Here is a 27,991-nt window from a genome sequence, read left to right as displayed (position 1 = left end):
GACAGACCGGGGAGGGGTCATGGTGAGTTTGGAATTCCCTCAGGCTAAATTAAGGTGAAACAACACCAAACTATCAGTTAAACATTTTATTTATGGCAGAAGGAGCCTGAACTTGGAAGGCGTAATAGCAGGTGACATGTTTTCTCAGAACAGGAATTGGCATGAAACTACATCAATGAACCATGTAACCCGTGGTAACCATATACATACCAATGCAGGGAAGGCAGCGATCCCTCCTGTTGAGTCACGAGGTTCAAAGCGGAGCCCCTTGCTTTTTAGACTCCTTCTCAGAGAGGAGCCCCAGGCGCAGCTGGATCCACTCCTAGTCCCAGACTTGGTCAATGGTCTTATCTCTAAAGGGATGAGGTGCAGGGATTGTGAAAAAAGGAGAAAGAGAGAAAAGAGGAAAAGAAGATAAAGATGTCACCAGTCCTGTGTCCAGCATTGGTCCAGCCAGTCTAGAGGTCCAGTTCCGGAGGGTGTGCACATAGTCTTCTTGCCCCTCCTTCGGGCAGGCACTTGAACTCATTAGCCTAATTAGGTGCCATGCGCGGTTTGTACCTTCAGAACCTTCAAGAAATGGGTCGGTGGGCTTGGAGTTGTTTGGGGAGTAACTTCTCCACCCTGCAGGCATAAGCCTTCTTTGACCTTTGGCCGTATCTGGTGAGCTGTCCCGCTCAGCATATCAGAGCAGGGAACTGTGCACCCTCCAGCACACCCTCCATCAGCTTCTCACCTGCGGTTCATGCAGGGTTCATTGTTAGCCAGAGTTCGTCGTTATGCAGAACTTGCCCCACCACGGTGTTTGAGACATTAACTTGTTCAGTCTCTCACAAATGACTGATTTAACCTGAATCAAAAAATACTCCAGTAGAGTTATGCTAGTAATAAACACATAAGAGAGCAGACTCAAGATAGTGAAGGATTTAACGTGACTTACATTAAACTTTCAAACCTAAAAATACAGTGTTAATTCACTGCAGCGTTGTACAGATTTTTAAGCACAAGGTGAGAATATACCACTAAGTTACACGTTTAGAAGAGGCTATGGGAGAAGATGGTACATCTACATGCACATTTAAGAACATGGTATAAGCTGCATTTGCCTTCAACATGACAAATCCAAGGTTACATCAGGAAGGAGAAAAAGGACAACTTTGCCAGTGAAGTTAGCAGTAGCACAGTCCCACAGATGGAATTTTTTTTAAGTGTCTTTTGCTGTTACAGATGTTGGTGGTCTTCCACCTTTAGCTGCTTTACATTATCTTCATTTACAATTTTCTTTCTGGATGTAGCACTTGAGATGAGAGTCTGGTGACCATCACTGTGCTATGTTACAGCTACATATCTTACAGTAACAGACTGAAGGAACTGGGCTTGTTCAGCTTGGAAAACAGAAGGCTTCAAAGGACCTATGAGCAGCCTGCCCACACCTATGAGGAGGTTGTCAGGCTGACAACCAGGCTCTTCCAGCAAGAAAGGGTGTAAGCTGCAACAAAGTAAGGTCAAACAGGATAAAAGGAAAAAATTTTCCACCATTAATACTGTCAAGCAGTGGAACAAGTTGCCTCAAAAGGTTGTAAAAGCTCTGTCATCTTCAGTTTTTCAAGACTTGGCTGGATAAAGCCCTGACTAAGCTGGTCTGTGCTTGGAGCTGGCCTTGCTTTGGGCAGGAAGTTAGACTAGAAACCTCCTGAGGCCCCCTCCCACTTGAGTTAGCTTACAATTCTACTTACTCTTTTTGTGGCACCCTTCCTGAAACCAGGGCTGGCAGCCTGATCCTTATGCTTTACTTACTTGGCACGATTACTGAGCATGTCATTGCTGCTGCCTACTCAGCTAGATGGATCAATATGAAAAACAGTGCAAAACAAATTTATTGCCAACTCATGTCCAAGTGTTCAAAGGAACGATGGGTCTGATTGATACCAGGGATTCCACAGGGTGAAAAAATAAACTACTCTTTAGCCAAAAAAGGGAATAAACCATGGTAGATTAGGTTCTTAGGCCTCTATCTGGTCCATGTATTTGCTGCAATTACAGCCTTCAGATGCTAGTTGCTAATGTAGCAAAACCAACTTCTGTTGGCAGGAATAGTTTGTGCTGGTGCAGCTATACCTATAGATGTCACAGGAACACATTCATCACTGGGCTGAGCCATGGTACTGCACGCAACAAGAGTTAGGGATTTAGGCACTGGAGTTTGAAAATTATGCCTTCAGTTACACTTGAGCAAGTTTTATAAATGGACTTGCTCTTCCACAAACCATATAATCAACAGAAGAACAGAGATTATTGTCAGACATCATAATATCCTTTAATATTACTGGATGCAACATAGATTATTATCTTCCATGCAATTTGACCTGAACTTTAAATAGATTAGAAGACTGGTTTGTTTCTGCAACACTTAAAATGAGTGTGGCTATGACAAGTGTTAAATTATAAAGTAAACATTCCTTATGGTTGCCTAAACTCATTGGATTCTAAGTGTCATCAGATCCACGTAAGACCACCCTAGCTAAACCCTGCTACTTCCAGATGCAGGGCATCAACATAGTGTGCTACCTGCCCTGTATAATGTTAAAATTGCTAGTGTTTTTTAAAGTTTAATGTAGAAATCATAGAAGTCTTACTAGAGGTTATGCTGTTTCAAGAAAACCAATGAACATGACTTATAATTGTGATGAGACCACTGCTCCATCACATAATAAACTCGTTCTACACTTCTACATTTTTTTTCTTTTCCACATACAGCAGAACACATACTCTGCTGAACTCTACCACCCTGAGATTCATGTACTCAGACACTAAATTTGGTCCTATTTGACTCAAAGCCATGCTTATGAGGACCAATGTTTTGTTCCCTAAAAGGATTTTCATGCAGGAAATGGCATGAAACATTGGCAAAAGCCAAAGCAAGTAAGTATTTGCCCATATACAAGATTCTTTTAATTGGTCATAGCTACCACTCTGAAATTTGTTAAGTTACAACAATTTCAAAGCAATTTTATGTTTACATGTTCACAGACTGTACTTCCAGATGTGTAAAAATCCAGGAAGTACTTGATGGCAAATAAAAACAGAAACGTGCAGCATCAGTAACATCAAAAGAAAGGTATCTGTGGTTTTTCTTCCAGACCTAGCAAAAGTACATGGTGAAAGGAAATTGCTTGTTACTACTTAAAATACATTTGCATTGCTGTTAACGTCACCTCCATTCACCAGTTCTGTTGACTTTTGTCAGATTAAAGTCCCAACTTACAGACACTTCTGCGTAAGCGTTAATACTATGTTTGGGCTTGGTACTTTTAGTTGCAACTACCCCCTCAGACTACAAACTCATAACACAGACTTACTTAAATTGGGTTTGTATATGTAGCTAAGATGCTAAAAGATGCTAAGTAGTAACCAGATCTGATATTTCAAGGAGGCTGAGCGACGACAGTGTAACATTAATTATAGTTTAACTTTCCTCTTAATGAGGTATGATCAGCAATGCAAAGACAGGCAGGGCTCTAAGTAGAGACAATGGGGAAGCCCAGACTCACAGGCAAGGACTGGAATGACAATGGAGACCTGTGGTGGGAACAAGTAGGGAAGCAATCTGGTGGTACAAGTCACCAGCTATTTCTCCAAGGTGCTTGTTTTCTGAAAGAGGTCTTCCATCTGTAAACTTTACACTCATATGTACACAATAGATAATCAGTAAACAGTCCATGTTACTTGCTTGATTTTGTTCGATATGACTAGCTGCTCTAAAACATCTCGGGAACGATCTGCAAAAGAACCAAGGAATTTCTTGTTATTCATTCAGAATATATATAGGTGGTGTTTAGAAATTAGGTAAACAGGAAAATAGTTCAATTATGTACCTGCATTTTTATGTTTATCTTGCTATTACAACATCACACTTCAGATATACCTGTAGTAATTCAAACCCACTTGGTTCTTTCTCCAATCACATAACTGTAAAGCATCGCCAACCAACCAACTGAACTTAAAAACCCAAGATAGATCTTACTCTCTTAAGTTTGTTTTTTTTTCAGGCTGACCAGTCCTACTCCATTCCACTGTTTCTTGAATGGACGCTGTTCTGTACTTTTGGAAAAGAGTAGGGGTTTAAGATGCCAACGTATTTTTCTCAAGTCTTATCATCAACTCTGGGTCTTCATCAGCATGTTGAGGGGAGGAAAATGGGAAAGAAAAAAAAAAATCCATCTCTGAAGGTTGCCATGTTTCAAAGCAAAACTCTCGCCTTGCTTTGAAAATCTCAGTGTCTTATTATTGTTTTATCTAGTAAGTTACTATATGTTTGGGATTATTTACAAAGTATAGTGTGCTTTTTCAGAGAGCAAGAAGATACTGTAAGGAAGTAATTACTCTCACTCCCTGCATGATTTGACCTACCTGTTACCAATGGGCATCCATGGAACAGAAAAATGTGTATCTTTGGACAACAAGTAAGGACTGCTTCCACAGCAACATCAGTCAGATTCACACAGCGTTCCATGTGGATCTCCTGTTATGAAAATAGTAGTAACAAAAGCCTGTCAGACCACCCATAGTTTTGGAAAGCTTTCCTTTGCCCAACCATTTTCAGAGATCCCCACCCAGAAGAAATTATGACCTACTACTCCTCTGTGCATTGACCCCATATGTGGTCCTGTACAGACCATGAAAATATCCTCAGGAAAAATAAGACAGCTTTTCTATGAAAAGTTGAAACTAAAAACATAAACCCAAGTTTTCCCAAAACACATATATCACTCAAGACAACTGAGAAAACTTTTCAGGGAGATTCTACAGTGTTTGAATCCCATCAGTTTTCCTATAACACACATTCTCCTAGTAATTTGTTGTCCAGGATAAAAGAACCCAAACTGAATTCTGCAGTTTCCCAAAACAGGCAGGATTCATGAGTCTCTGCTGTATTTCCTAACATCTATCTATATGTCTACATAGTTCCTAAAAGAAATCTAAGAACTTCTTCCAAGATTAGACTAAAACCTGCTCTCTCCTTCATTTCTGTGCAGTTGTAAAACTAGTACCTGTTGTAAAGGGAACTAGGCCTTAAGCGTCATTGTTTCTAAGACTATTCATAATAGACATATAACTAATGATTAGAGATTGCTTTAGATGTGATTAACAGAATGCAGGTGCTTATAAAACAATATGCATAAGCTGCTTATTTGTCCTATGTGTAGCCCCCACCATGGCTGGCTTAAAACCCAGTCAAGCTGAATCAACAGAAGAAGGGTCACACATCTTAGACCTAAGACATGGGAATAAGTGATTAACCTTAGAGCAAGATAAATTAATAGAATAGCCTGAGTGATTTTCAGAAATTCAAAGGTGATCTTTGATGTGTAAGAAGATAAGTGACTGTGGTGACCAAAGACCTTCTGCCTACGACCACTAACTTCAGAGAGGAACCGGGACACGAGAATTGATGAGATAAGATATGAATGATAATGACATGGGAACTGAGATCGACTGGAAAATTACAAAGACTTTGGACTGGAATAATGCGTGGTAAAAAGGTACATAAGACTGAGAAATTTTTGGAAGCCTGCCATTCACTGTGGTGGTGGCCCAACTCTTGAGCTGTTAATAAAGCAAACCTAGAGAAACCCACGTTTGAAAATCCTCTGAGAGAAGGGGAGTTAAAGGAATCTTAGTAGATATAGTAGATATGGATGTATATTGGAACTGTTTAATAATTATCTAGCTTGCAATGAAGTTAAAGGAATTTCAATAGAAGTAGACATAGCCCAAGGGGATGAGAAATGATGTTTAATGTTTACATTGTTGAAACTAACTGAAGCAAGAGATAGTTCCTGATAAGAAGCAGAAGCCAACCCCAAGAACTAGCCAGGACCGGCCTTGTGATTTAGATAAATGCCAAGAAGCGACCGAGTCTGCGCAGGGACAGAAGGTTAGGAGTTCACCGTGAGGAAGACATACAGCCTTCATCTTCACGACCCCCGACGACCACCACAAGGAGGCACTGCGCAGGCGCAGTTGGGAGAAACTTAGGGAAATGACTTCTTGGAACTAATTTTAATATGAAGCGGGGATAGGTCATGCATATGTACAGGCATATTGGGAAATCTTATGTATATGCAACACTTGACTGTTTAAATTTGAAGTGAGTTGCCGCCGTCAGGTGCACACGACTTTGGCGGGACTGAGCTGCAGTCCCTGTGCTGCCCAGCACTGGATAAACATACCTACTTTACAATCTCAGTGATTGTGGAGTCTGTTTCTGCACGTCATAACAATGTGCTAGAGAAAGAATAAATGCAGAATAAATTAACAGATTATTACCAACTTTTTTTTTCCTCTGAACTGCCTTACATATTAATAAATATAACATACAAGAAGAAATGCAGAAAAGAGACTATCAAATCTAATGAAAACAGGATTTGGGAAAATATTCTTCAGGGATCTTGGGATAAAAATAAAAAACTCCCATTGGTTTATTGTGAAAGAGTGTCCTTCCAAATGATGAACTCCAAGGATCTTGAAAGAGCACAGAAATGAAAGGGACCTTTTGTAATAAATCCAACTTTGTACAGAATGATGACACAGAAAACAAGAACTGTATTCACAAAAGCAAGATATACAAAAGCTGATATATTGATAGTTTTTAGTCCATTTTACTAAGTGAAATGTGGAATCTGAATGCCTCTAAATGAAGTAAAAAGATTTATAAATCTGCCTGCTAGTTACAGTTTGAGAATTTTAAAGACCCTACTGTTTTCACCGTGTACCTGACATTACATCACTGTCTATAAACTTACACTTTGATGACACGAAACAGAAGTATGAGGATTGTGACACAGACAAGGAAAAGTTACACTGAAGAAGAGATTGTAGCAAATAATTCCATATTCTCTACTAAATTTCTTTTCCTTACTGCTGTAAACTAAAAGACTTAACCCATTCTAGCGGTTTATAGTCACAGAACACAACTTTTGTTTTTAAAATTGTCGTTCCACAGAAAAACATTAAATTTTGCCTTACTAAAACTGCACAGACCATGCCCCCCCCTCCCCCCCCCCAAAAAACAAATGCAAAAGCACTTAAATACATGGCTTTTAAGAAAGTGGAAATGTTACAAATATTCTGATAAGTTAAAATTTTATATAAGCTGGGTTTGATCAAAAGGTAAAGATTGTAGAATATAGGGGTTTGAAGCTCGAAATGTAGTCATCGAAAATTAGGAACATACAAAATGTGCTGTATACAGTCATAAGAAAATGAGTATTGTCTAAAATTAGTTAACCATAGAAACTTGGACCGATTTGTTAGTTTGTAGTGTTTTGTCTTGAGAAACTAAGAGAGATCGTTATGGACCTTAGTTCTGTTGCTTAGAAACCCCACTTTGATCAAGATTCCAGTTAGTGGAATTAAGTAAGATTAACCAATGTATGTTGTAGTTATAAGAATATTGGTAAGGTGGTGTGACTGAGGGCCAATCACTAGAAATGTTAAATTCAAGAATTAACATTGAATGTACTTTTATGTAAATCTAATACATGATGGCGAAAATCGTACTGCGCAGAATCACATAAGAGAGGTCAACTGTCGGACAAAGTGAGGAAGGCTATGGAAGACCACCAGAGGACTCCTGAAGACCACCAGAGACCTTCACTGCACCTGCGTAAAGGACATTTACATATGCTAATAACTTCCCAGAAATCTAATGAATATGCATAACATTTCTCAGAAATCTAATGAATATGTATGAATAAGTTTAATATAAGGTGTATGATTTTGGTGTTCAGGTGTGCGTGGTTCATGAGAGGACTCACCCACGCACCCAGCTGTCAATAAAGAAGTGTCTGCTTATCTACACTAAATTGGTGTTGATAAGTTCTTTATTCCGAGTTTTTCGGCAACAGAAACAAGTACTGAGCATAGGAAAATAAACAAGCAAAATCCATAGTACTATTCAGTCTGGCATGACTGAAATTTCTCACTAGTTCTTCTGAAATCAAAACCCACCACCTCAACATTACTTTCTTGAAGATTTATAGATGAAGCAGGTCTTATGTAAGCTACCTAACTTGTTCTTCCTGACCCGGTACAGCTTCCACAGGCATCCAAGGGCAGCACACACAAAAGAAGACCTGTGCATTTTCAAAGAAATATAACTACAGCAACGTGATCAGGAAACACCAAAGGCCACATTCTGTAGCTGGAAATTTTTATTAAAAATAAATGGCACTGCGTTTATATGGCTTCAAGAAAAAGGGCTTACGCACAAGAATATAATTCTCTACAAACTGTTAATAGTAATAATACAGAAGAGGGAAGATAATACTGACAGAATAATTATAGCAATATTGCTGGAAAATAGTTCAAATCCCACCAGGAAACCTCTAGAAACTTTACAGAACCCCGCTCTACTCAATAGCAAACCCAAAACTTATTACAATAAACCTATGAAAAAACTTGTTATAATATTTGTGTTTTAAGACATGTACTGAAGACTTTTTGAGAGTGACCTAGTCTGAATGACCTAATCCAAATCACAGTGATACACGCTGATTTACATTTGTAGGCTGGGTATGAGAGGTGTCTTTTGAAGACTACCTGCATAGTCTCGGGGTTGTTTAGAAAATCTGGAATCAGTGTTTTGCTACAGCTATAGTGTAACCAGCTAAAAGACAAAGACGTTTTCAAGTCAATGCTAGTATATATAAAAAAATCTCTCATTGCTATGGTCTGAAAAATAATAATTTCATCTTGTACCGCAAGACTTAACAAGACTAAAAAGATTGTCCAAAATAGACAAGATCAGCTGGAAAAAAACAAAACCAAATCTAACTGTTTGCCCTCCAAATAAAACAATAACAGTTCTATTTTTTGCAGGTTATTAATATGTGAGAGACTGAAAGAGTTAATGTCTCAAACATTGTGGTGGGGCAAGTTCTGCTTAAAGACGAACTCTGCATAACAAGGAACCGTGCACACCAAGGAACCACAGGTGAAAAGCAGCCGCTGAGCACCCATCAGCACAGACATAAGGGGAGGGCGTGCCGCAGGGTGGGCAGCAACCTGTTCTGATAAACTGTTCTCATACAAAGATCAAACAATGGTCATGTCTGCAGGGAAGGGGAATTTACTCCCCAAAGGGCCCCCAAGCTCACCAACCCATTTCCTGAAGGTTACACCTAATTAGCCCAATGAGTTTGAGTGCCTGTCCAAAGGAGGGGCAAGGAGATGATAAAAGGAGAAGCCCCACGCGCCCGTGCCCATACGAATGGGACCCCTCGGCTGACTGGACCAACGCTGGACCCAGGACCGGTGACATCTTTCTCTCTTCCTTTTTCTCTCCCTGTCTTCTTCTCTCTTTCTTTTTCCACAATCCCTACACCTCATCCCTTTAGACATAAACCACTGACCAACTCTGGGACTAGGAGTGGATCCAGCCACCCCTGGGCTCCTTTCTGAGGAGTCCAGAAAGCAAGGGGCTCCGCTCTGAACCTCCTGACCCAACGGGAGGGATCGCCGTCTTCCCTGGATTGATGCACACGGTTACCGCGGGTTACACGGTTTACAGAGGTAGTTCCATGCCAATTCCTGTTGTGAGGAACCATGGCACCTACTGTTATGCCTCCCAAGTGCAGTTTGCTTCTGCCATGAATAAAACGTTTAACTGATCATTTGGTGTCATTTCGCCTTAATTTGGGGAATGAGGGAATTCCAAACTCAACACGACTCCCTGGTCTGTCCAGCCCGTGTTGTGACATAATACTGTCAGTTGACCCAGAATTGGTATTTTGTTTAGGGTTGTTTTTTTTATTAAACACTATAAATTTGTTTCCCATCTTAGTTTCCAGATGAATAGCCTGGATTCAGAACCAGCCTTTACAAAAGCAAAAAACCCCACACAGATAAGAAATGTAATATATAGAAAAGTAGATAATTTATGGTAAGAGGTATGGGGTGCCTCTTCTCCATCTTTTTATCACTGTCTAAGTGCCTAGAGAATCTTTATGCAAAGACAACTTCATTTTCACAGTTGTTTTCATGAGGTAGAGATTTACCTATGCAGAGGTGCTAACTGATTTCTTAAATCCATGAAATTATCCACATTACAAATTCTGCCTCAGTGTTCAACAGAATCAATAACTCCAAAGAAATCAAGGGAAAAAGTTAAGCATTCATTTGCATTTATTATACAGCGCTCTAAAACAACATGAGTTAAAATAATCATACTACATTCAACAGAAGAAAACACATTTTGAAAACACTGAGAGTCTCAAAAAGCTGGTCTGGGGCACTGCTACAGAGAGACAGAAAATATTCAATTCACAATCAAAATCTGGGCAAGTGTGTATACAAACAAAGGCAAAAGTCAGTCAATAAAAACCATCCCTCAGAAGTAATACTGATAATAATTTAAAAATGCAGGTACTTGCTTTTGTTCATTTCTTTGTTATTAGGTTAAGTAAGTTACCTTTAAATTCTTTGAACATGTTCCACTCACTAGTGCTACAACGCCATCATCTGTTACCTAGAGAAAAAAACACGTTGTTACTAACAATGGATTAAAGCTCAACACAGCTATTTGGGGGGAAAAAAATTACATTCATTTATTCACTCCCTGCAGTCACTGAATACACTTAACATTACAGTACTTTCTTCCCAGCTAAGCTTGGAGAGAAAATTATCCAAGTATGGTTTTTTCAGTCTATTAAACACTGCTGCATTTTACTGCCATGTGATGCAGCCTGGCTTTCTACCCAGATGTTTCCAACTGTGTAACTGCTATTTCTGCAGCTTCCTTGTCTCACTTAACAGTGGGTACACTACTACGGTCAGAACATGGCACTTTTAATTTATTAGGTTTAAAGCATTTCTGCTATACCTAGACCAATTTTTCTTCTGTTTTCAGGATTGCTGGAGATGTTCCTGAAGTTTCTTGGGTTGGGAAAAAAAAAAGTAATCATAGCCATCTTTTATCTGCTGTCTTACTTTTACTTATCCTGAAGCAAACCAGTTACATAAGACAAAAATCCCTCAAACAAGCAGTCTTACAGCAGTCATACGCTCACACTAAAAGGTTTCTCAAAGTGATTGGCTACAGCCAGCCACGAAGCAATGATTACCTGCAAGAGAGAGGAGAGAGACAAAAGACATTTCTTTCCTTAGAAAGGCAAGAAAGGCCAATTTATTCATTTGCTTCCAGGAAGAAAATTGATTAAACTTCCTCCCCACTTCAAAAGCTGGATTGGTTATCAGATCCGTCACACAGGTTTTTTTCATAGAGTTTATATTAGATGGCAGGAATAGTAGTCATCACATATACACAGTAAGGCTCAGCCAAATTTGACAGCTAGAATCCAGAGGGCACAAGCTTCATTTCTGTTAAAAGATTTGATTATTCCCATTGCACAAATTGTCTTACTGCCTTCTGGCCCTCTATTGCAAGTCTACCGTACAGAGCTGTAATAGAAAAGGTCAGATCAGTGCAAACAGAGAACAGACAGGAACGTCCCAGCATGGATGCGCATAAAGACCTGTAAGAATGGCAGGTATTGTCAGTACCTAGCTTAGCAGGTCATCAAGACAACAGCACATTTAGCTCCTCAAGACATCCAGACCAGGAGACAAAGGGCAGTAAATGAATAAATTCTAGTAACTCCCGTAGGTGGGACAGAACGGAGAGAGTAATCACTGTCAGTTCCTAAAGGGTATAAAACAGCACATTCAAAACCAGTGCATGGTCACCAACCTAAGACCAACCCGAGTAAAGTGATGAAGATTTGATAACCTGTGTCCCTTATCCTCCATCTCATCAAAACAAACCTGGATCAGACTGCCTGGTTGGTGCATGAACACCGGGAGAGACCATCTGAAAGCTACTGTCTTGATGCTTGTGAGCGTATGGTTATGACAGTGTGAGAGATGAAACCAGTTTTCTGTTTGAAATCAGTCCCCTGATTTCCCTGTATGAGCTCACAGCAACCACTGTTACACTATTACTAGCGTTGCAGTATTGTCTCCTACTCTGTTGCATATCTACGTGCATTGTCCGTAATGCCACATCTGCCCATCCTCATCAAGGGATACACTCATATTGAGGATAAACCACCTGCAGTTAGTACCAAGCCACAAATACATCAGCTTCTTGGTATAGACCAGTTGTTACCGAACTCCGTATGCATCTCTAGCAAAGGCTTACATAGCCCAGTACCAGCAGTTACATACATTAGCAACCCAGCTCCGTTCTACATGAGAAGCGTCTGCGCAGATAAAACTGCTAACCTGCAAAACTCCTGCTTTTGCCAAAACATTTTGCAGAGAACTAAACTGTCCCACACCCTACATAGAAAACTGCTGCAGTCTGCACAGCCTTTTCAGGCAAGGTTCTTCCCACAATTATTTGCCATACACCAAGTCAATGAACATTAAAGAGGAAATGTACTATTTAATTAGTGCAAGGATTTGGATTCTTGAGACTGTGTTTCTACCTGTTAATACTGCGGGATTTAGAGCCCACTAGAAGGAGAGTAGTAAGTACAGGATTTATGTATAAAACCTACCTCCTCAGAATGGTACTATAGGTGTAGTGATAAGTAAACATATATTTCTTATGGGGTCTTGGGCCACTGTAGCAGAGTTCTTCAGGCCAAGCTTCCACTCACTCTCTGTGTGTGTACAGGAGAGACAGAGCTACAGCTTCTTCTTAGTTCAATCCTTCCCTTGCCTCACCCACCCCATTTCTTGTTATTTAGTACCACTTCTATACCTTCTACTTATTGTATTTCATCTCTGCAGTCACCAGATGAGCCTATTTTTAAAATGGCTCCATCACCTTGAGGCATTTGGCCCCTTTGTAGTCTAGCTCACATCTGCTTCCCTGTTCCTGCAAGTGAACTGTGCCCTTCTTTGCCTGTTCATTTATGCCCAACGTTCTCACTGTTTTACTCTTTCATACAGCTTTGCCAGTTCCACTTGATATTTTTACTATGCATTCTGGCACTCAAACACAGTATGGTTAGGCCTCGCAATCTCTACAGGTGTGAGCCATCCGTAGTTTCTCTGCTTCATCCTAAACTTATTTAATTTATACCTAGTATATGTTTCCATGTATTTTTAGTCAAATGAAATTCAGAATTCTAGTCTATTGTCACCATATGATTATCAGAAAGGAAAAAAAAATGTGGAAATGTTTAGTTACTCAAGAAGCTTTAATCTCATTTAAAACATATACAGGGAAACTTAGCTATTTCCTATAAAAGAAGAGAGATGCAAAGGAATAAAAAAGTAATGAAATAAGTTTGAAGAAATAGAGTTAAATGATAATTATGAAAATTACCAAAAAAAAGATTAAAATACTTTTGATGCCCTACTTCTGGGAAAACTGAAAGAAGAATACAATCTAAAATAAGAACCTGCTACGTGTTTTCCAGATCTGGCACTTCATTACGAATGCTCTGTGCTTGACTCGCATTCAACATAATCACTCACCATCACAGTCAACTGAACACTACACTTACTGCAAAAAATCCTTTCCCTCACTTCATTATCTTACTGTAATTATGAAGTATGTTACAGTATTGCTGTTGCAGCTGTCTTCCCCCTTCTCATGCTAAATACTAACTGTTGTTAAATCCTCTTACCTGCCCTTCCTGACATTGTAAATGTCATTCTTTCTGCGTTGACTGCATAACATAACTCTGACAAGCCATTCAGAAGGCACAATCACTCTTGAACTAGAACTAATTATGAAGTGTTCACTTCTAATAGGGACTTATATTGTTTGACATCCTATATTATTATTACTCAGGTCAGTTTGTCCTAACTGAAAGCAGACAATAATCTGTCCAAGACTCTACTTTTTTTAAATGAAATATTTTGGACTACTTTACAACTTGAAGATAATTATTGCACTAAATAAAGATACTGAAAAAAAATCTCCAATATTAGGTATATTCTAATAAAAGTTTATCTTTGGTCCACAATACATGCTGTAATACCAAAATGTATATTTTTCTGGTTACCAAGATGCAAAATGTATCTTTCCTTTTCCTTGAGAAGAGGAAACTGGAAGGGAACTGTGGTCCTAAATCTTGTAAAGAGTAGAGCTAAAAAGATCCCCTTTGAATTTTATCATGACAATCTTAAAAAAATAAACAAACAAAAGTCAATTGGCCAATTGCCACCATAGTTACCCGCGTAGATGAAAAGTCCACACTGTGAAGAAATTTGCAGTTTTCTCCTAGTGCCTGCAGAGATGCATCCATGATGCCTGAACAGCTGCCCAAGTTCACTATTTGTAGGAACTGGCAGTTGAGCGCAAGAGCAAGAACTCCACTGTCAGTTATATCGCAGCACCTTTTAAAAGACGCTTCACACAAGTAAGGACAGGACAAGGCCAGTGCTATGACACCTGTCAAAGAAACAGAGCAATTTAAAGAATTATTCATTTTTTAACATAACCACCATGCTGAATCCAATTTGCTGTCCCCTGGTCATTGACTGTTCCAACTTTCATCTCATGCCTGGCAGCAGGACTGTACAAGGAAATAATTTTGTGGTTGGTTTCTTTTAATTCAAGGATGAGAAAAAGAAAATGACAATGAACAATGCTAGAATTGATGAAAATTTCTAAATGCTGAATTCCCTTCTGTACTGCAGAGGGATACCAAAGGGATATTACATACATGAGGTATCACCTCAGTGAGTGCATGAAAAAAAGCCAATGGCTTGAAAGCAGACTGATGATAATGCCAGTTCCCACTGATGGTTCAGTGAGTATCAGGCAAAAAGCAAGGTAAGAGGTCATGTCTGAGGTCAATTTAAGAAATCAAAACAGTAGTTCAGAAGCAGGACAGGAACCAGGTACACCTATGACACAGCTCAGGCCGGGACTGAAGGTCCATGGACAGCTGGTGTAGGTGGGCATGGCAGGTGAGACCAGTCATGGGCATTATGGTCTGTTGGTGCCCTCAGAGCCCTGACAGTAATAACCAAAATATTTGCACAGAAGTGTCAGGAGGTAGACAATAAAAGTACATGAACTACAGATGCAATTTGTGAAAGGAATTTATTTCAAGGATGATAGAAACATTATGATTACAGTGGTACAGAAAATTACATCACTTACAGATAGAAATAAAAAGTTGAATGTCATTAAGATATGTTACTATGTAAGAACTTCAAAGAAACATGGATAAAATAGTACTTGCTTGGGTCAGAATCATTGCAAAGAATGATAGAAGAGACAGTAGGGGTAGTTGAATTTGACAGAGAAGTAAGTACTACTGGATATTGTATTGAAGGACACTATATGTTCCACATACAACCTACAGAGCAAATGTTTCCTAGTAATGACAGGGCTCAGGTATTTCTCGATGTGGTAGCCAGCAGGTTTCTTAAAAAAAAAAAAAAAAAAAACAACCCAAAACCCAACAAAACCACACAAACGCCCCCCCAAACAAACTAATCAACCCTCCCCACTTGTTACTGAATTAGTAAAAGGTAACACTTCTTTAAAATGGGGTGGTTTGGGGTCCTTTTTTCTGTATGTAATTGAGATGAGTGATAAAGAACTGTTCCAGCTTAAACTAATGGCTTCATAACCTATTCTCAGTTTAAAAAGGGCTCAGTTTATAAGTAGTAAAGTTGGATGGACTAGGAACTTGCCAATAAAGAACTAGACTTCCCAGTTTAATTGCAAAGTAATCTGGGATCTCTATCCAAAGAGATGAAAAGTATACCTAAAGAGCTCTAGGCTTAGCCGGTACCTTAAGAACCGTATTAGAAATCAGTGGACAGATGAAGACATGGTGGGAAGACTATTGCAAACTGTATCTTAGGGGTCAAAAAGTATAACAATGAGGTGACACTGAAAATAAATAAAATGAATTTTTAAAAGTTTAACCGATTACTTAAGTAAAAAGATAAGTGTATCACTATGCAGTGGTAAGAAAATACAAACCAAGACTTATCTAAAGTACAGTATACATTAGCTCAATACTAAATTAATATTTTGCCTCCATTTTCAGTAAGGATGAGTTAATGATGAAGCAAAGGAGTAAGTATAATTAAAAGACAAAACAAAGCTTGTAGGAAATAAAACTCAGCAAGCTTAATTCTTTTAAGCTAATAGGTCCTGATACAACTTGAAATTGGAGGTTACAAGTAACACCTGAAATCTTAAAGTCCTAAAGCAAGTCAAGTCTTTTAAGTCAGAGAAGATGCTATAAGCTTACTTGATAACAAATCCATTTAACTAAAAAAGGGGAAAAAAGTAATTTAGGAAATCACAAGCCTGAAACTTCAGCCCCAGTGGTACTGGTAAGGCTCTAGAACAAGTTTTGAGGAAGGAATAATTAAGGTGAAGTGGAAAATACAGTCAAATGTAGCATAGTTTTACCAGAAACCTAGCAAGAGAGTAACCTGATAGCTCCTTTCATAGGATAATCAGTGCTCTAGGCCTATAATTTACACCACTGAAGTGACTTTTAATTAGTATTGGTGTGGCATTGGGGATTTTTTTTAAGCAATATTTACCCTATATATTTTTTGCAATTTACTCCAATCTAACAAGAAAAAGAAACCAGAAATAAGATCCCAGTTATCTGTGCACAGATAACATACCTTCTGAAGTGATTCCCAATCTGTTTTCTTTGCAAGAATTTAAGTTGATTTTTTTCAGTTGCTTGCAGTTATAAAGCTGCAATAATGCATTATCTGAAATATCACAGTCTCGAAGGTCTAGAGACTCTACAGCAGGGTGCAATACCTGTAATGAAAACCTACCATTTCAGTCAAACTCTATGTCATAGAACATGCATATTTTTATCTAAAATACTTGTAATGTTAGACATCACATAGAACTTCTAAAAATATTCACTAGAGGATGGGGTTACCAGTCCTAGGAACTAAAAACTCTAAAGAAAATATGGTGTATTTGCCACAACAGTTCATCTCCTACAGCATGAACGTTCAGTTTCTGTGATCACATCTAGAGTAGGAGCACATCAACAATACTATTTAAACAGTGAAAGTACTATTTTGATGGCACAGTTGCTAGCACTAGTGCTTCTGCCAGCAGGGATATGTTTACCAAGGATAATACCCTCCAACTAGCACAACTTTGATGGCAGAAATCCAAGGTGTAAAAAAATACTGTGATCAAAACTTAAATCCACTCAACAGCTAAGGGTAATATTTGAAAGATGTTTTGCCCCAGAGTATTCTTCTCACCTACACACACCCTTTTTCACATAAACAAGCAATCTCATTATCATACCACGAGGAGCTACCAAATCCTCATTAAATAGGGTCTTTCATTCCCACAAGACCATAGGTTACAGTTTTTGTGAAATCTTCCCAAGAGGACATTTATGAAATTTAGACCCAAAGCAATGGAAGGCCTCAGATTTTAATAACAATAACCATATATCTTACCTCTAATTAAATTTTCAAGGATTCTCACTACTTTTTAATAAATACTGTCTATAGTCCCCTCTTGTGCAAACAATCTATACCTTTGCTGAGCTGTCCTTCAGACCAATAGGCAAGCATTAGATCAGGTTTTCACATTACCTTATGCTACTTCCTCCAGCTTGTCATTCCCTTCTTTAACTCACAAAGATAAAAGCATACGGTAAATCTCCATACACAAGCAAAGATAGTAGCATAGCTGACAGGCTTGTTAAAGGCCTACTGCTTTCTCACATTCACCATTCTAACAGGTACAATAAAGATATTACCAGGAATATTGTTTTTCTGGTTTGTAAATATATAAAATGCTAAAATCTTTACTGAGAAAGTCAAATAAGCCTTTTAAAAAAAAGTAAAAACTTCTAGTAGATTGTAACTGCAACCCTTCTGCAAAATGAATGGCAGACCTCAGACAACTTTGACAGCTTTTTCTCCCCAAATGTTAAAATCCTCAAATATGTCTCTTTATGCCACAAAACCACCAACACATCCTACAATACACTCGTAAGTAGTTTTCACAAGATAACATTCAGCTCTTATTTCACTCATATTTCTGAATTCCTATCTAAGGAAGTAAACCAGGCAAACCCAGAGATGACGTGCTTAAAGCCAAAGTCACCATCAACATTTTTTCAGGTTATTTTCCTTGACTGTTGGCTTTCTTTCACAATTCCAAATTGCCTATGACACAACAAAAGTGAGCAAACTGCTGGTTTTGAAGCCACATGGGAAATCTTATGAGAAAAAGAACCATTAGATGCAAGGAAGTCTAAATGAGAAGCAACAATACTATCAGAATACCGCCTATATAAAGTACCTGGAGTATTAAGCTTCCCTAGCTCATGATTCTTCACACACTCAGGTATTACTTAGAGGTTTGCTTTCTACTGTTATTCACAGATTCATAGTCACTGAATGCGTATACTAAAATCTAATCTGTCTCAAAGAAGATGGAATTTTAGATAGAGTAAAGATTGTTTGGATGCAGAGTACAGGACATTAAAGTATAGACTTATATCCTGCAGACACATGCTGATTGGTTTTATAGATCTTTATGGTAAAAGTGAATTGGAGTAAGGAGCTTAGCATGCATGTCATGGAAGGCTGCTCCAAGAAAAAAGCAGAGTAAGGGAAAAAAAACCAAACATGGTAACACAAATCTGGGCAAGAACAGGGAGGTAAGAGATTAAATAGAAGCTTATGTGTAAGTGCAGGTTAACAGAATTTCAAATGGAAGAAATTTAACTTTAAGCAAAATGCTTAAACACCACCAAAGAAAGGACATGCATAAAAGCAAATGAGATAGCATAGCCTGGAAAATTCCAGGAGAATAGGTCTAGCCTATAGTGTCAGCAGTACAGCAATACTGTGGAGACTATGAAAGAAAAAGGCAGGACAGAAGCAATGGCAAAGAAAAAACATTCCTTATCCATATGGAAGACTAAGTGGGACGTTGCAAATGTGTCACATGTAGAATACTTTGGTTATACATGATGTGAGCAAGGAAGAGTAAGAAGAGCTAAATAACATATGCCATTTTTACTATGCTGAGCAACAAGAATATCTGCAAGATGACAGAACAGGAAAACTGAGGAGCGAAATGGTATGGAGAAACAGTATGAATTCAGAATCCAAGACATGGCTAGCATTTTTTTAAAAATGCAAGTGAGATAGACCTGGAAACTGTTAACAAAGAAAGCTAAGGTATAACATGCCCAAGAAAAGCAATGACAGCTAAGGATAGAATTGCAGGAAAATGCAGGAAAAGGAAAGGAAAAACACATTAGAAAAAGAACCAGAACAGAATATCCCAGTGTCAGATGGAAAACAGGCTCCAAGAGAAGGCACTGATCAACTGCTGAATGAAGACAAAGACAGATGAGATTTTACAAAGAGACAGAAGAAAAGATTGGAACTTAAACCCTCTAGTTTGTTTCCAGACTAAAGATATCCTAATAGGCTTTCTGCATTTGTACACACACAGTCATATGGTTTTAATTACATACATCTCTTAGGATACTTAGAAAGGATTACTTACTGAAAAGATAGCCTAACCAAATTTTGTCAACTCAAATTTTCCAAAATAAGATAAATTAATAAGACTCTGAATTTTACTCAAAGACTTATTTTGTACAAACAAAAAGTAGTGCATACTAAATTTTTTTGTTTATAAGTTTTCCACAGTACTTCTGATTCTGCCTCTAGTCTTGGCTTCACTATTCTGACTCTGAGAAACTGATACCATTTGCCTCTTCCAAGTTACACATCAAAGCAGGAATGAACAGGGAGTCATTCATTTTCTGTTTCACCAAGGCCAACCTTTAGCTTTCCTCAATTCTCATGCGTCCCTTTGAGGCTAAACAAGGTAACAGTAGATAGATACCAAAATAGATGTGCCCCTGAATTTAGAGCTGAAGAAAAGTCATTAACTGGTTTCATTTTGAAACACTGACACACATCAGTGAGCAAAAGGCATGAGAGAATTTCACCTATCAATTTCTAGCCCTAGCATCATTGTATTTCAAAGAATCAAGATTTAAATAAATTATATGGAGATCATGTGCATAATACTAATAGATGATAACAGAAATCTAACAAGTTCCTGAAATCTTTTCATTACTAAATTATGCACTAGCTTCTTGAAACCATACTACATTCAGGAACAGAGGCTGGTTTGCAATAGAGTCTAGTTTCCTGTACTGAAAGGGATAATATATGTCAGCTGATTACACAGAAATCAATTATCACTGAAGAGAGAACGTTTTTAATTTACTTGTCACTACAAACATAATCTTATTGCTACTAACACAGGACTATTGACATTATGATGTTTAAGAAAAAAACTGTAAAGACATGGACAGAGTAAGCAGGCCTGAATTTATCTGTTATCTCATGTAAACAGTTTTAGTTTAGTTCATCCTTGTGTATTAAGTATCACAGACAGAATAGTTTTGAATGGGTTCTTACCTCACTGATATTTGAATCAGTTATTTGCCCTTGCCTACTCATTAATGTAATCAGTTTATCCTTTATGTTGGGCGGCAATGACTTAATATCCGCAGCATATCTGCAAAGGTTCTTTGTCAAACACTGAAGGCATCTGAAATACAGGAAAGTTACAGTACAGTCAAAAATAGGTGTCGTGGTTTAACCCCAGCCAGCAACTAAGCACCATGCAGCCACACACTCACTCCCCCTGCACCCAGTGGGATGGGGAAGAAAATCGGGAAAAGCAGCAAAGCCCGTGGGTTGAGATAAGAACGGTTTAATAGAACAGAAAAGAAGAAACTAATTATGATAACACTAATAAAATGACAACAGCAATAATGAAAGGATTGGAATGTACAAATGATGCGCAGTGCAATTGCTCACCACCCGCCGACCAACACCCAGCCAGTCCCCGAGCGGCGATTCCCCGCCCCCACTTCCCAGTTCCTATACTAGATGGGACGTCCCATGGTATGGAATACCCTGTTGGCCAGTTTGGGTCAGGTGCCCTGGCTGTGTCCTGGGCCAATTTCTTGTGCCCCTCCAGCTTTCTCGCTGGCTGGGCATGAGAAGCTGAAAAATCCTTGACATTAGTCTAAACACTACTGAGCAACAACTGAAAACATCAGTGTTATCAACATTCTTCAGGTACTGAACTCAAAACACAGCACTGTACCAGCTACTAGGAAGACAGTTAACTCTATCCCAGCTGAAACTAGGACAATAGGCATTACATTATTAGTACTAGAACAATCAAACCATAAGATGTCATTTTCTGCATCCAGCTATGCTGCCTGCAAGCCTTATCATTTCCAGCTGTTCCATGCTACCACCAATTCAGTCATTACCCTTTGGTCAAGAAATTAAGCTGTCCTGGGATAAGAATGATGGTTCTCACACAGCTGGTTGAAATCCTATCACAATCAGAAACATTTGATTGGTTTGACTCAGTATAGACATTCCTTTTTTAATAGCAGTATTTTAGGCCTCCTTCCCCCTGCATGTTTATTCATAAGAACGATTTATCAGCCTGAAGGAAACAGCCTGATTATCATACACACCGGGCTAGAGATTTTGAACTAACAATAATGCCAACATATACTGCATTGTCTATACACCATAAACACCCTGCTCTCCGAGCACCTTTTGTATTAGGGTCAAAATTGTTTCCCCGTTCTAAGCAATCCGTTCCCTTGGCCACAAACTGAAACTTGACTTACACAAAGTTTCTATCATGAGATACTGCTGAATGAAAAATTGCAAACAAATCTCAAAGACACACAGGGCTTAAGTATTCATCTGAAAAGGAAGGACTATGCAGAAATAAATATGAATAGGCCTACTAGAATCACAGAATACTGGGTGATGCTTTAAGACAGAATTTGAAATCCTAGGATTTTTTCTGTGTGAATGTAAGAAAAAGGGATCATTTCAGTCAGAATGTGTTAAGAGACTCCAGATGGAACAGAGCTTTTGGGAAGAAAACATTAAGAACTTCACTTAAGCAAAATAAAACAGAGAGATCAATATTATCCAGATATATGTGGAATAGTACCCAGGTGGAACACTTGAAATAATGTTTTTCAAGATCAAATATACAGAAGAGTGTTCACCTATGCAATATTGAGTACTATAGAGGGACACTAAACATGCAATCCTATTTTTTTGAAGATTCCTAAGGCACTTTAATATCTCATAGGATACATAAAATGTTAATGGTCCAACCTCTGCAACTTTAAATTACAATCACAGGCTTACTGAAACACCAGAGGCAACTTGGGGAAGAGTTTATGAATAGCTTCTAAGCATCCTGAGCATAGTGACCTTCAGAGCAATCACCAATCGTTAATATGGTAAAAGACAACTGCTGGTCCTTAAGGAAGAAATTGCAACTCTCTGAAGGGAGATTTTATTATCAAAAACCAAAGTCCCTAGGTAAACGAGGAACATAAACTAGAACGAAGCTAACCAACATCCAGAGATAACTGAAAAGGTAACACTTTGTCATGTAGGAAATGCCAAGACTTTAAAAAGGATTACACTACAGCAAAACTAAAATGGAGGGAACCGAAATGGGGGACGAAGGGTAACTCCTCACTGTCCCCCTCTTGCTTAGGAACCTAACAGGAGTCCATATAAGTGATGGAGTTCTTTGAATTGGAGGTTCTGTTATCTGTTGATCATGGCTACCTGAATTAGATGCCCTAGGCCAACTTTTCTTTTTAAATCCTATCCAAAATTTTGAAAGAAAATATTACTGTCCTACAAAACATTTTGCTTTTGTAGAATCAACATTTTTCCATTAACTCACCCTACTAGTAAACTCAGAGCAGCTACTGTAATTGCACAGTAACTCTCTACTGTAGTTGGCCTCTATACTTTTATGTGATCTGGATACACACAGCAATAACTAAGACTGGTAAGTAAAGAGTATAATGCATTCACCTGGCAGACAGATTTTGTCCCAGCCTAACTTAATGAAAGAAACCTCGAATCCTGTTTTTCATGGACAGGGAAAACTGAGTAGTGCTTTACTCCTGTAATGACCTGATAAAAGACCATTCCTTCTTCCAAACCCCTCAACTGCTTTTTCCCTGCTCCACATTATCAGACTTGTTACACCAGCTGTTTGTAGTTCAGAGTTGTCTATAAAGTGTCAAATGGCATACTCACTTGTTCCAAATGTGTCAGGAGGTGCGGAACGGAAAAGGCCTATATGATCTTTAACCTTAAGCTTTATGACAGGGTTAAGGCCTTGTAACAGGACAAATGTGTATATGTCTAATACATAAAACAGAAATTAGATCTTTATGACTAATTACTCTACAAATAGTCTAACTTACATCAAGGTGTAGCTTATACTAAGTTATGTCACACGAAATATAATAGCAGAACATATGTTAGAAGCAGGACACATCAGAAGAAGAAAGGAACCAGAAGAACAGATACTACAATTGGTTTAATGGCAAATAACAAAATAGATACATCTTCCTGCATTCTTTAGGGATGGATAATTCATATTCATAGTAAGACCACAAAAGGAAGCTCTGTTTTGAAACTGCTGCTCTACTTCTGTCCTCAGGTTTTTTTCATGCAGATGTACCCATCTGCAAATGTTATGATGCCTTTGTAAGACACTGAGAAGTTAGGTAATGCATTAGTCTGCAATAGGCTGCCCCCCTGTTAATATCTGTTACACAGGAGCTATCTATCAATGACGCATGGAATAATCAAACCTATGCAATACCTAACTACATACTCTTGTGATGACTTACATGTGCAGCACACTTCTTTATCATGTATTGACAGTCTTAATTAAAACACCTTTAAATCTGATGTTTTATTTGTGTTGTTCGAAGAGTCTCATGTTTGATGGTAGAAACACTCTTGGTTCTGAGCTCATGTCTGGTCATGAACAAGTCAGCTTAAAATACCTGCCAGGGCTCTGAGAGATTTGTAACAGCAGCCTCCTAAAAGCATGACAGCTAAAGCTGTTATCTGCCCCAGTTGCCTTCTTCACCTCTCCAGCAAGCATTTTTGCTGCCAGGCATCCACTCTATTCGGCAGGCCCTGCAACTCCTACACTGTCAGTTTTGAACCAAGCATAATTATGTAAACCAACTACAAATTTGGCGTACCTCAGTATGCTGGCCTTAAAAACTGCATCAGCTAGGAGTGAAAGTGTAAGCTGGTCATTTCTCATCTTGGGAACAGTAACTTCAGGAAACAGAAGCTAATATAAGACATAACTTGACCAAAAAAAAAAAAAAAAGAACGTTTCTAAATATTTCCAATATGATGCTCTTGTGCATGTGACCTCTGGAGTACTAATTTCTCTTTTGGGGCAGGGGGCAAAGGCCAACAAGCAGCAGACAAGCAGCAGATACCATCAAGCAGTCCAAACACCTTAATAAGTGCACTTTTTGTTAGGTCTGGAGATCTTAAAAATAATTTCCTTATCAAAAGGACTAGTCCACACACTAATAGATTTGTTTCAGGTTTTAGTTTCCGCTGTAAGATCTACCAGTTAAACAATAAGCCTAAGGGTTAGCATAGGTAAGAAGCTTAAAGTACAGTCTGGCATAAATAGATGGCCACCACCTGATTGGCATAAGACAAGAAACAATACACTAAAATTACACACATTTGTTTAAAAGATGTATAATTATTAGTTTCAAGTATTAGTCATACTGGTATAATTATATCGTTATATTATCTAGAAAATCATTGCACCAGTACTAATAAAGTAGTGTAAAAAGATTAATAACCAATCAAAAGTAGAAATTGTTTATGGTATCAAGTGCTACAGTACATGTAAAGAGAAATTACTAGGTCTAAGATCTAAGGTTAATCACGAGAACATAAGCAGGCAGTGTAATATGCGTCTTAAATATAATTTTAACAGGTTAATCATGCACAACAAAAAAAGTATGGGTACTGCAAAATGAGAAAAGTTATTAGCAAGACAGAACCCTTGTAATTAATTTCTATTAGCAGTCCAGCTGTCATTATATACCACTCTAACCAAATGTAAAGTCCAAACAGAGGCTGAAAAGGCTAGTTCCATGCCCCCCTTGTCTCCCCAACCACTTTTTACTGCACCTGCATCATGCAGGTTCTGAAATTCACAGCTGCAGCGTGGCATCTGATCTGAATGAAAATTCCCTTGACTAAACTGTGAGGTCACAGAAATAATACTGCCAAAGCAAGTAGCTGAGGGCAGGGGGCGGCAACAGCCTAGAGTTAAGCCAAATTAGCTTTAGCATAAAGCCACAACTCTGGAGTCTCTGCAGACAACCTTTTTGCAACAGAACCTTGTCTGGCACCAGAATGCCACCAAATCACAGCAAATTAAACTCATACGAATTAAAAACTCTAGGGAGGTCAAAATATTAAGGCTCTATAATCTGAAGCATAGCACAGATTTAAGCAAGGACAGAAGGAAGATTTCCAGTGTGGAAACACATTAAAAAAACAACACTAAAGCTAGCACAGTGTAATAAGAGCACCTGTAGCAGGTCACTGCAGAAGACACTGCAATGAGAAGACAGTGATTTAAAGCAGAATCTGGGCAGAGTTTAACCACAGGCCTTGCTTGCAGAGACCTGTATGTCAGCATGAGTGACCATTACATAACCTGAGCACACACCAGGATTGCCTTTAACTTGTTCCCCTAGAGATGTGTAGGAATGCAGGGTTTTCACTGTACCTCAGCGACTGCTGGATGAACTTGGCTGACTGACTGTAACCGAGAAGCCCATACATGGATCCGACTCAGTATACATAAAAGTAGCTTACACCACCCACATTCTTTGTCTTGTCTTGAGATTAAACAGCATATCTACATGTAACTTTCCTTTACTTGACTGCAGAAATGAAGAATAGTTGTTTACTTCTAAAAAAAATCTCGTCAAAGCTCTAAAGACCATGAGTGTGAACCTCACCACAAATGGGATCTGTGCAGCATGCTGATCAATGTGAAGGGGCTTGTCTCATGATGTTATTGCCAGGGTCCTCAGTATCAGAAGAGACTTCAGATTGCTATCACATTTTCCACTACTACTATTCTTTATGCAATAAACCAGTTAACTAGCCTTGAGAGCCCACGCCTCTCCTACTGAGATCCCAAATGAACCAGAACCTCCTGGGTGCAAAATAGCACCCTACCTTTGGCTAGGGTGAGTCAAACAGACTTTCTGAGCCTTTGGGGGGCCCATGTCCACCTACCACGAGACTGTTCCTGCTTCTATGATGGATGTCTATTGAGTCATGTGAATGGTCAAGCAGTCCTTTGTCATACAAGGGCACACACTTCAATTAAGTGCTAAATAGATATTTATCGTGTGACACCTACATTTTGGCCACTGGGTAGATGAACTTTTCTGGCTATTCATCCTGAAGGAGGCAGATTGTCACTGTATACTGTAGTACTTAAAATCAGTTGTATCTAAAAAATTAATACGAACGTAAGATTAATTTTTTTCTCTTGAAGACACTAAGTGGCTAATGCAGCCATGCTTGAATAGGGACCTGCAAATCTAGACCGATTACTTAGCTAAAATTTGCAGAAAATATTCCAAAACCAATGCAGATACATGGAAATCAACGTGAGCTATGCCAAATCTTCTAGTTACATTTAACTGTCTCTTGCCACAGAATTTTAAATTTAGCTTGAAAGAAGAGCTTATTAAGATTAATCGCATTCTTTTCAAAAAGCTGGTTGATATTCTCAGAGTCTATTACTGATATGCAGTTTAAATGATCATTTAAATTATAAATGTTTTCACTGTTATTGCACTTTATAGGAAACACTAAAGCTTATTGGCTACACCATGGCAACTATAATCTTATCTTCAGTGCTTTAAAAGAAGAATAAAAGTCTAAGACTAACTGTATTGTTTGCTAGCTATTTTCATCTGTCCAATCAAGTATTTTATCCCTATGCTGTCTCTAACTCCCTCCTAAGCACAGAGGAATGTGATATAACGAAAAACTCAAAGCAAAACACCATTCAGTGGATTCACTGGGGCCAGGGATCATCAACCATCCCTCCACATCCAGACCTGTCAGGGATCATCCTGCTATCTACCTGCCAAACCCCATCAGCCCCCCAAACCCTGCCACCTGTCCTGTAACTCCTCCCAAACCGTCACCTCTGCCAAACCCTGTCACCTACCCTGCCACCACTACCAAACGCTGTCACCCACTCTACCATCCCCACCAAAGCCCTGCCAAACCCTGTCCCCTGCCCTGTCCCCCTGGCCAAACCCTTCCTCCGGGGTCCCCCATAGGAGGGTCCCGAGGGTTGCCTCGCTGGCGCTGCGTTTACTCGAGGCCGCGGCCCCGCTGTAAGGCCAGCTGTCTGACCCGCCCGGCCGCCCCTGAACCCACCGGACTTCCCGGAGGGAAAGGGGGCCGCCGGGCACGGGGGGAGGGTGTCGGGGCGGCACTCACAGGTCCAGGAGGAGCTGGACTTCCTCGCCGGCACGGTCCCAACCGCCGCTCAGGCGGCTCATGGCGGCGGCGGGGAGGGCGGAACGCGGCGCCGCCCCGACCCAACTGCTCCGGAGTACGGTGCCAAAATGGCGGCGGCCGCCTCCGGCAGCCGGGCATGACGGGAGATGTAGTCCTGCTCCCGGCCCGCCCTGGGATCGCCTCAGGGCTTGTGGCGGGAAACGGCAGGAGTGCCTCATGAGGCGGCCTGGAATATTGTGAAACTCCCCAGATCTCGCACAAAGGGGTTGTCTCTCCCCACTTCCAGCGCTTAATGTCTAGGACAGAGTATCTTCCCAAGCCTGGAGGAAGTACAGGGGAGCTTAGCAGCCTTCCGGCAAGGGGCACAGTTTTAACCGCTGTTTCCCTCATTGCTGCCATCGGTGGAGTCGTACCACAGCACTGGCCTTCCTAATCTCCATTAATCTGCAGAGATGAGACCCTGCTGTCTGCCAGATCTTTCTACCTGCAATTCATGTTCTCTCTTTCTCTTTTTTCCTTCTTTTTTTTACATTTCTGCCTGGATAGTGTGATA

General features: G+C 39.4%; 1 protein-coding gene across 1 annotated transcript; it reads right to left on the bottom strand.

Annotated features, from left to right (window-relative positions):
* Positions 1 to 71: 71 nt before the first annotated feature.
* Positions 72 to 27,591, bottom strand: AMN1 (antagonist of mitotic exit network 1 homolog). The gene is given in 8 exon segments (XM_069807604.1): positions 72 to 3,779; positions 4,411 to 4,522; positions 10,475 to 10,531; positions 14,196 to 14,413; positions 16,627 to 16,771; positions 20,443 to 20,575; positions 27,418 to 27,534; positions 27,536 to 27,591. Coding segments are annotated over 8 exon segments (897 nt in total). The 5' UTR covers positions 27,577 to 27,591; the 3' UTR covers positions 72 to 3,705.
* Positions 27,592 to 27,991: the final 400 nt, after the last annotated feature.

The sequence above is a fragment of the Haliaeetus albicilla genome, chromosome 19 (genome assembly GCF_947461875.1).
Source record: "Haliaeetus albicilla chromosome 19, bHalAlb1.1, whole genome shotgun sequence".
Lineage (NCBI taxonomy): Eukaryota > Metazoa > Chordata > Aves > Accipitriformes > Accipitridae > Haliaeetus > Haliaeetus albicilla.
The sequence above is the reverse complement of the archived record's forward strand: the minus strand, read 5'-3'. Positions and strand labels throughout refer to the sequence as shown.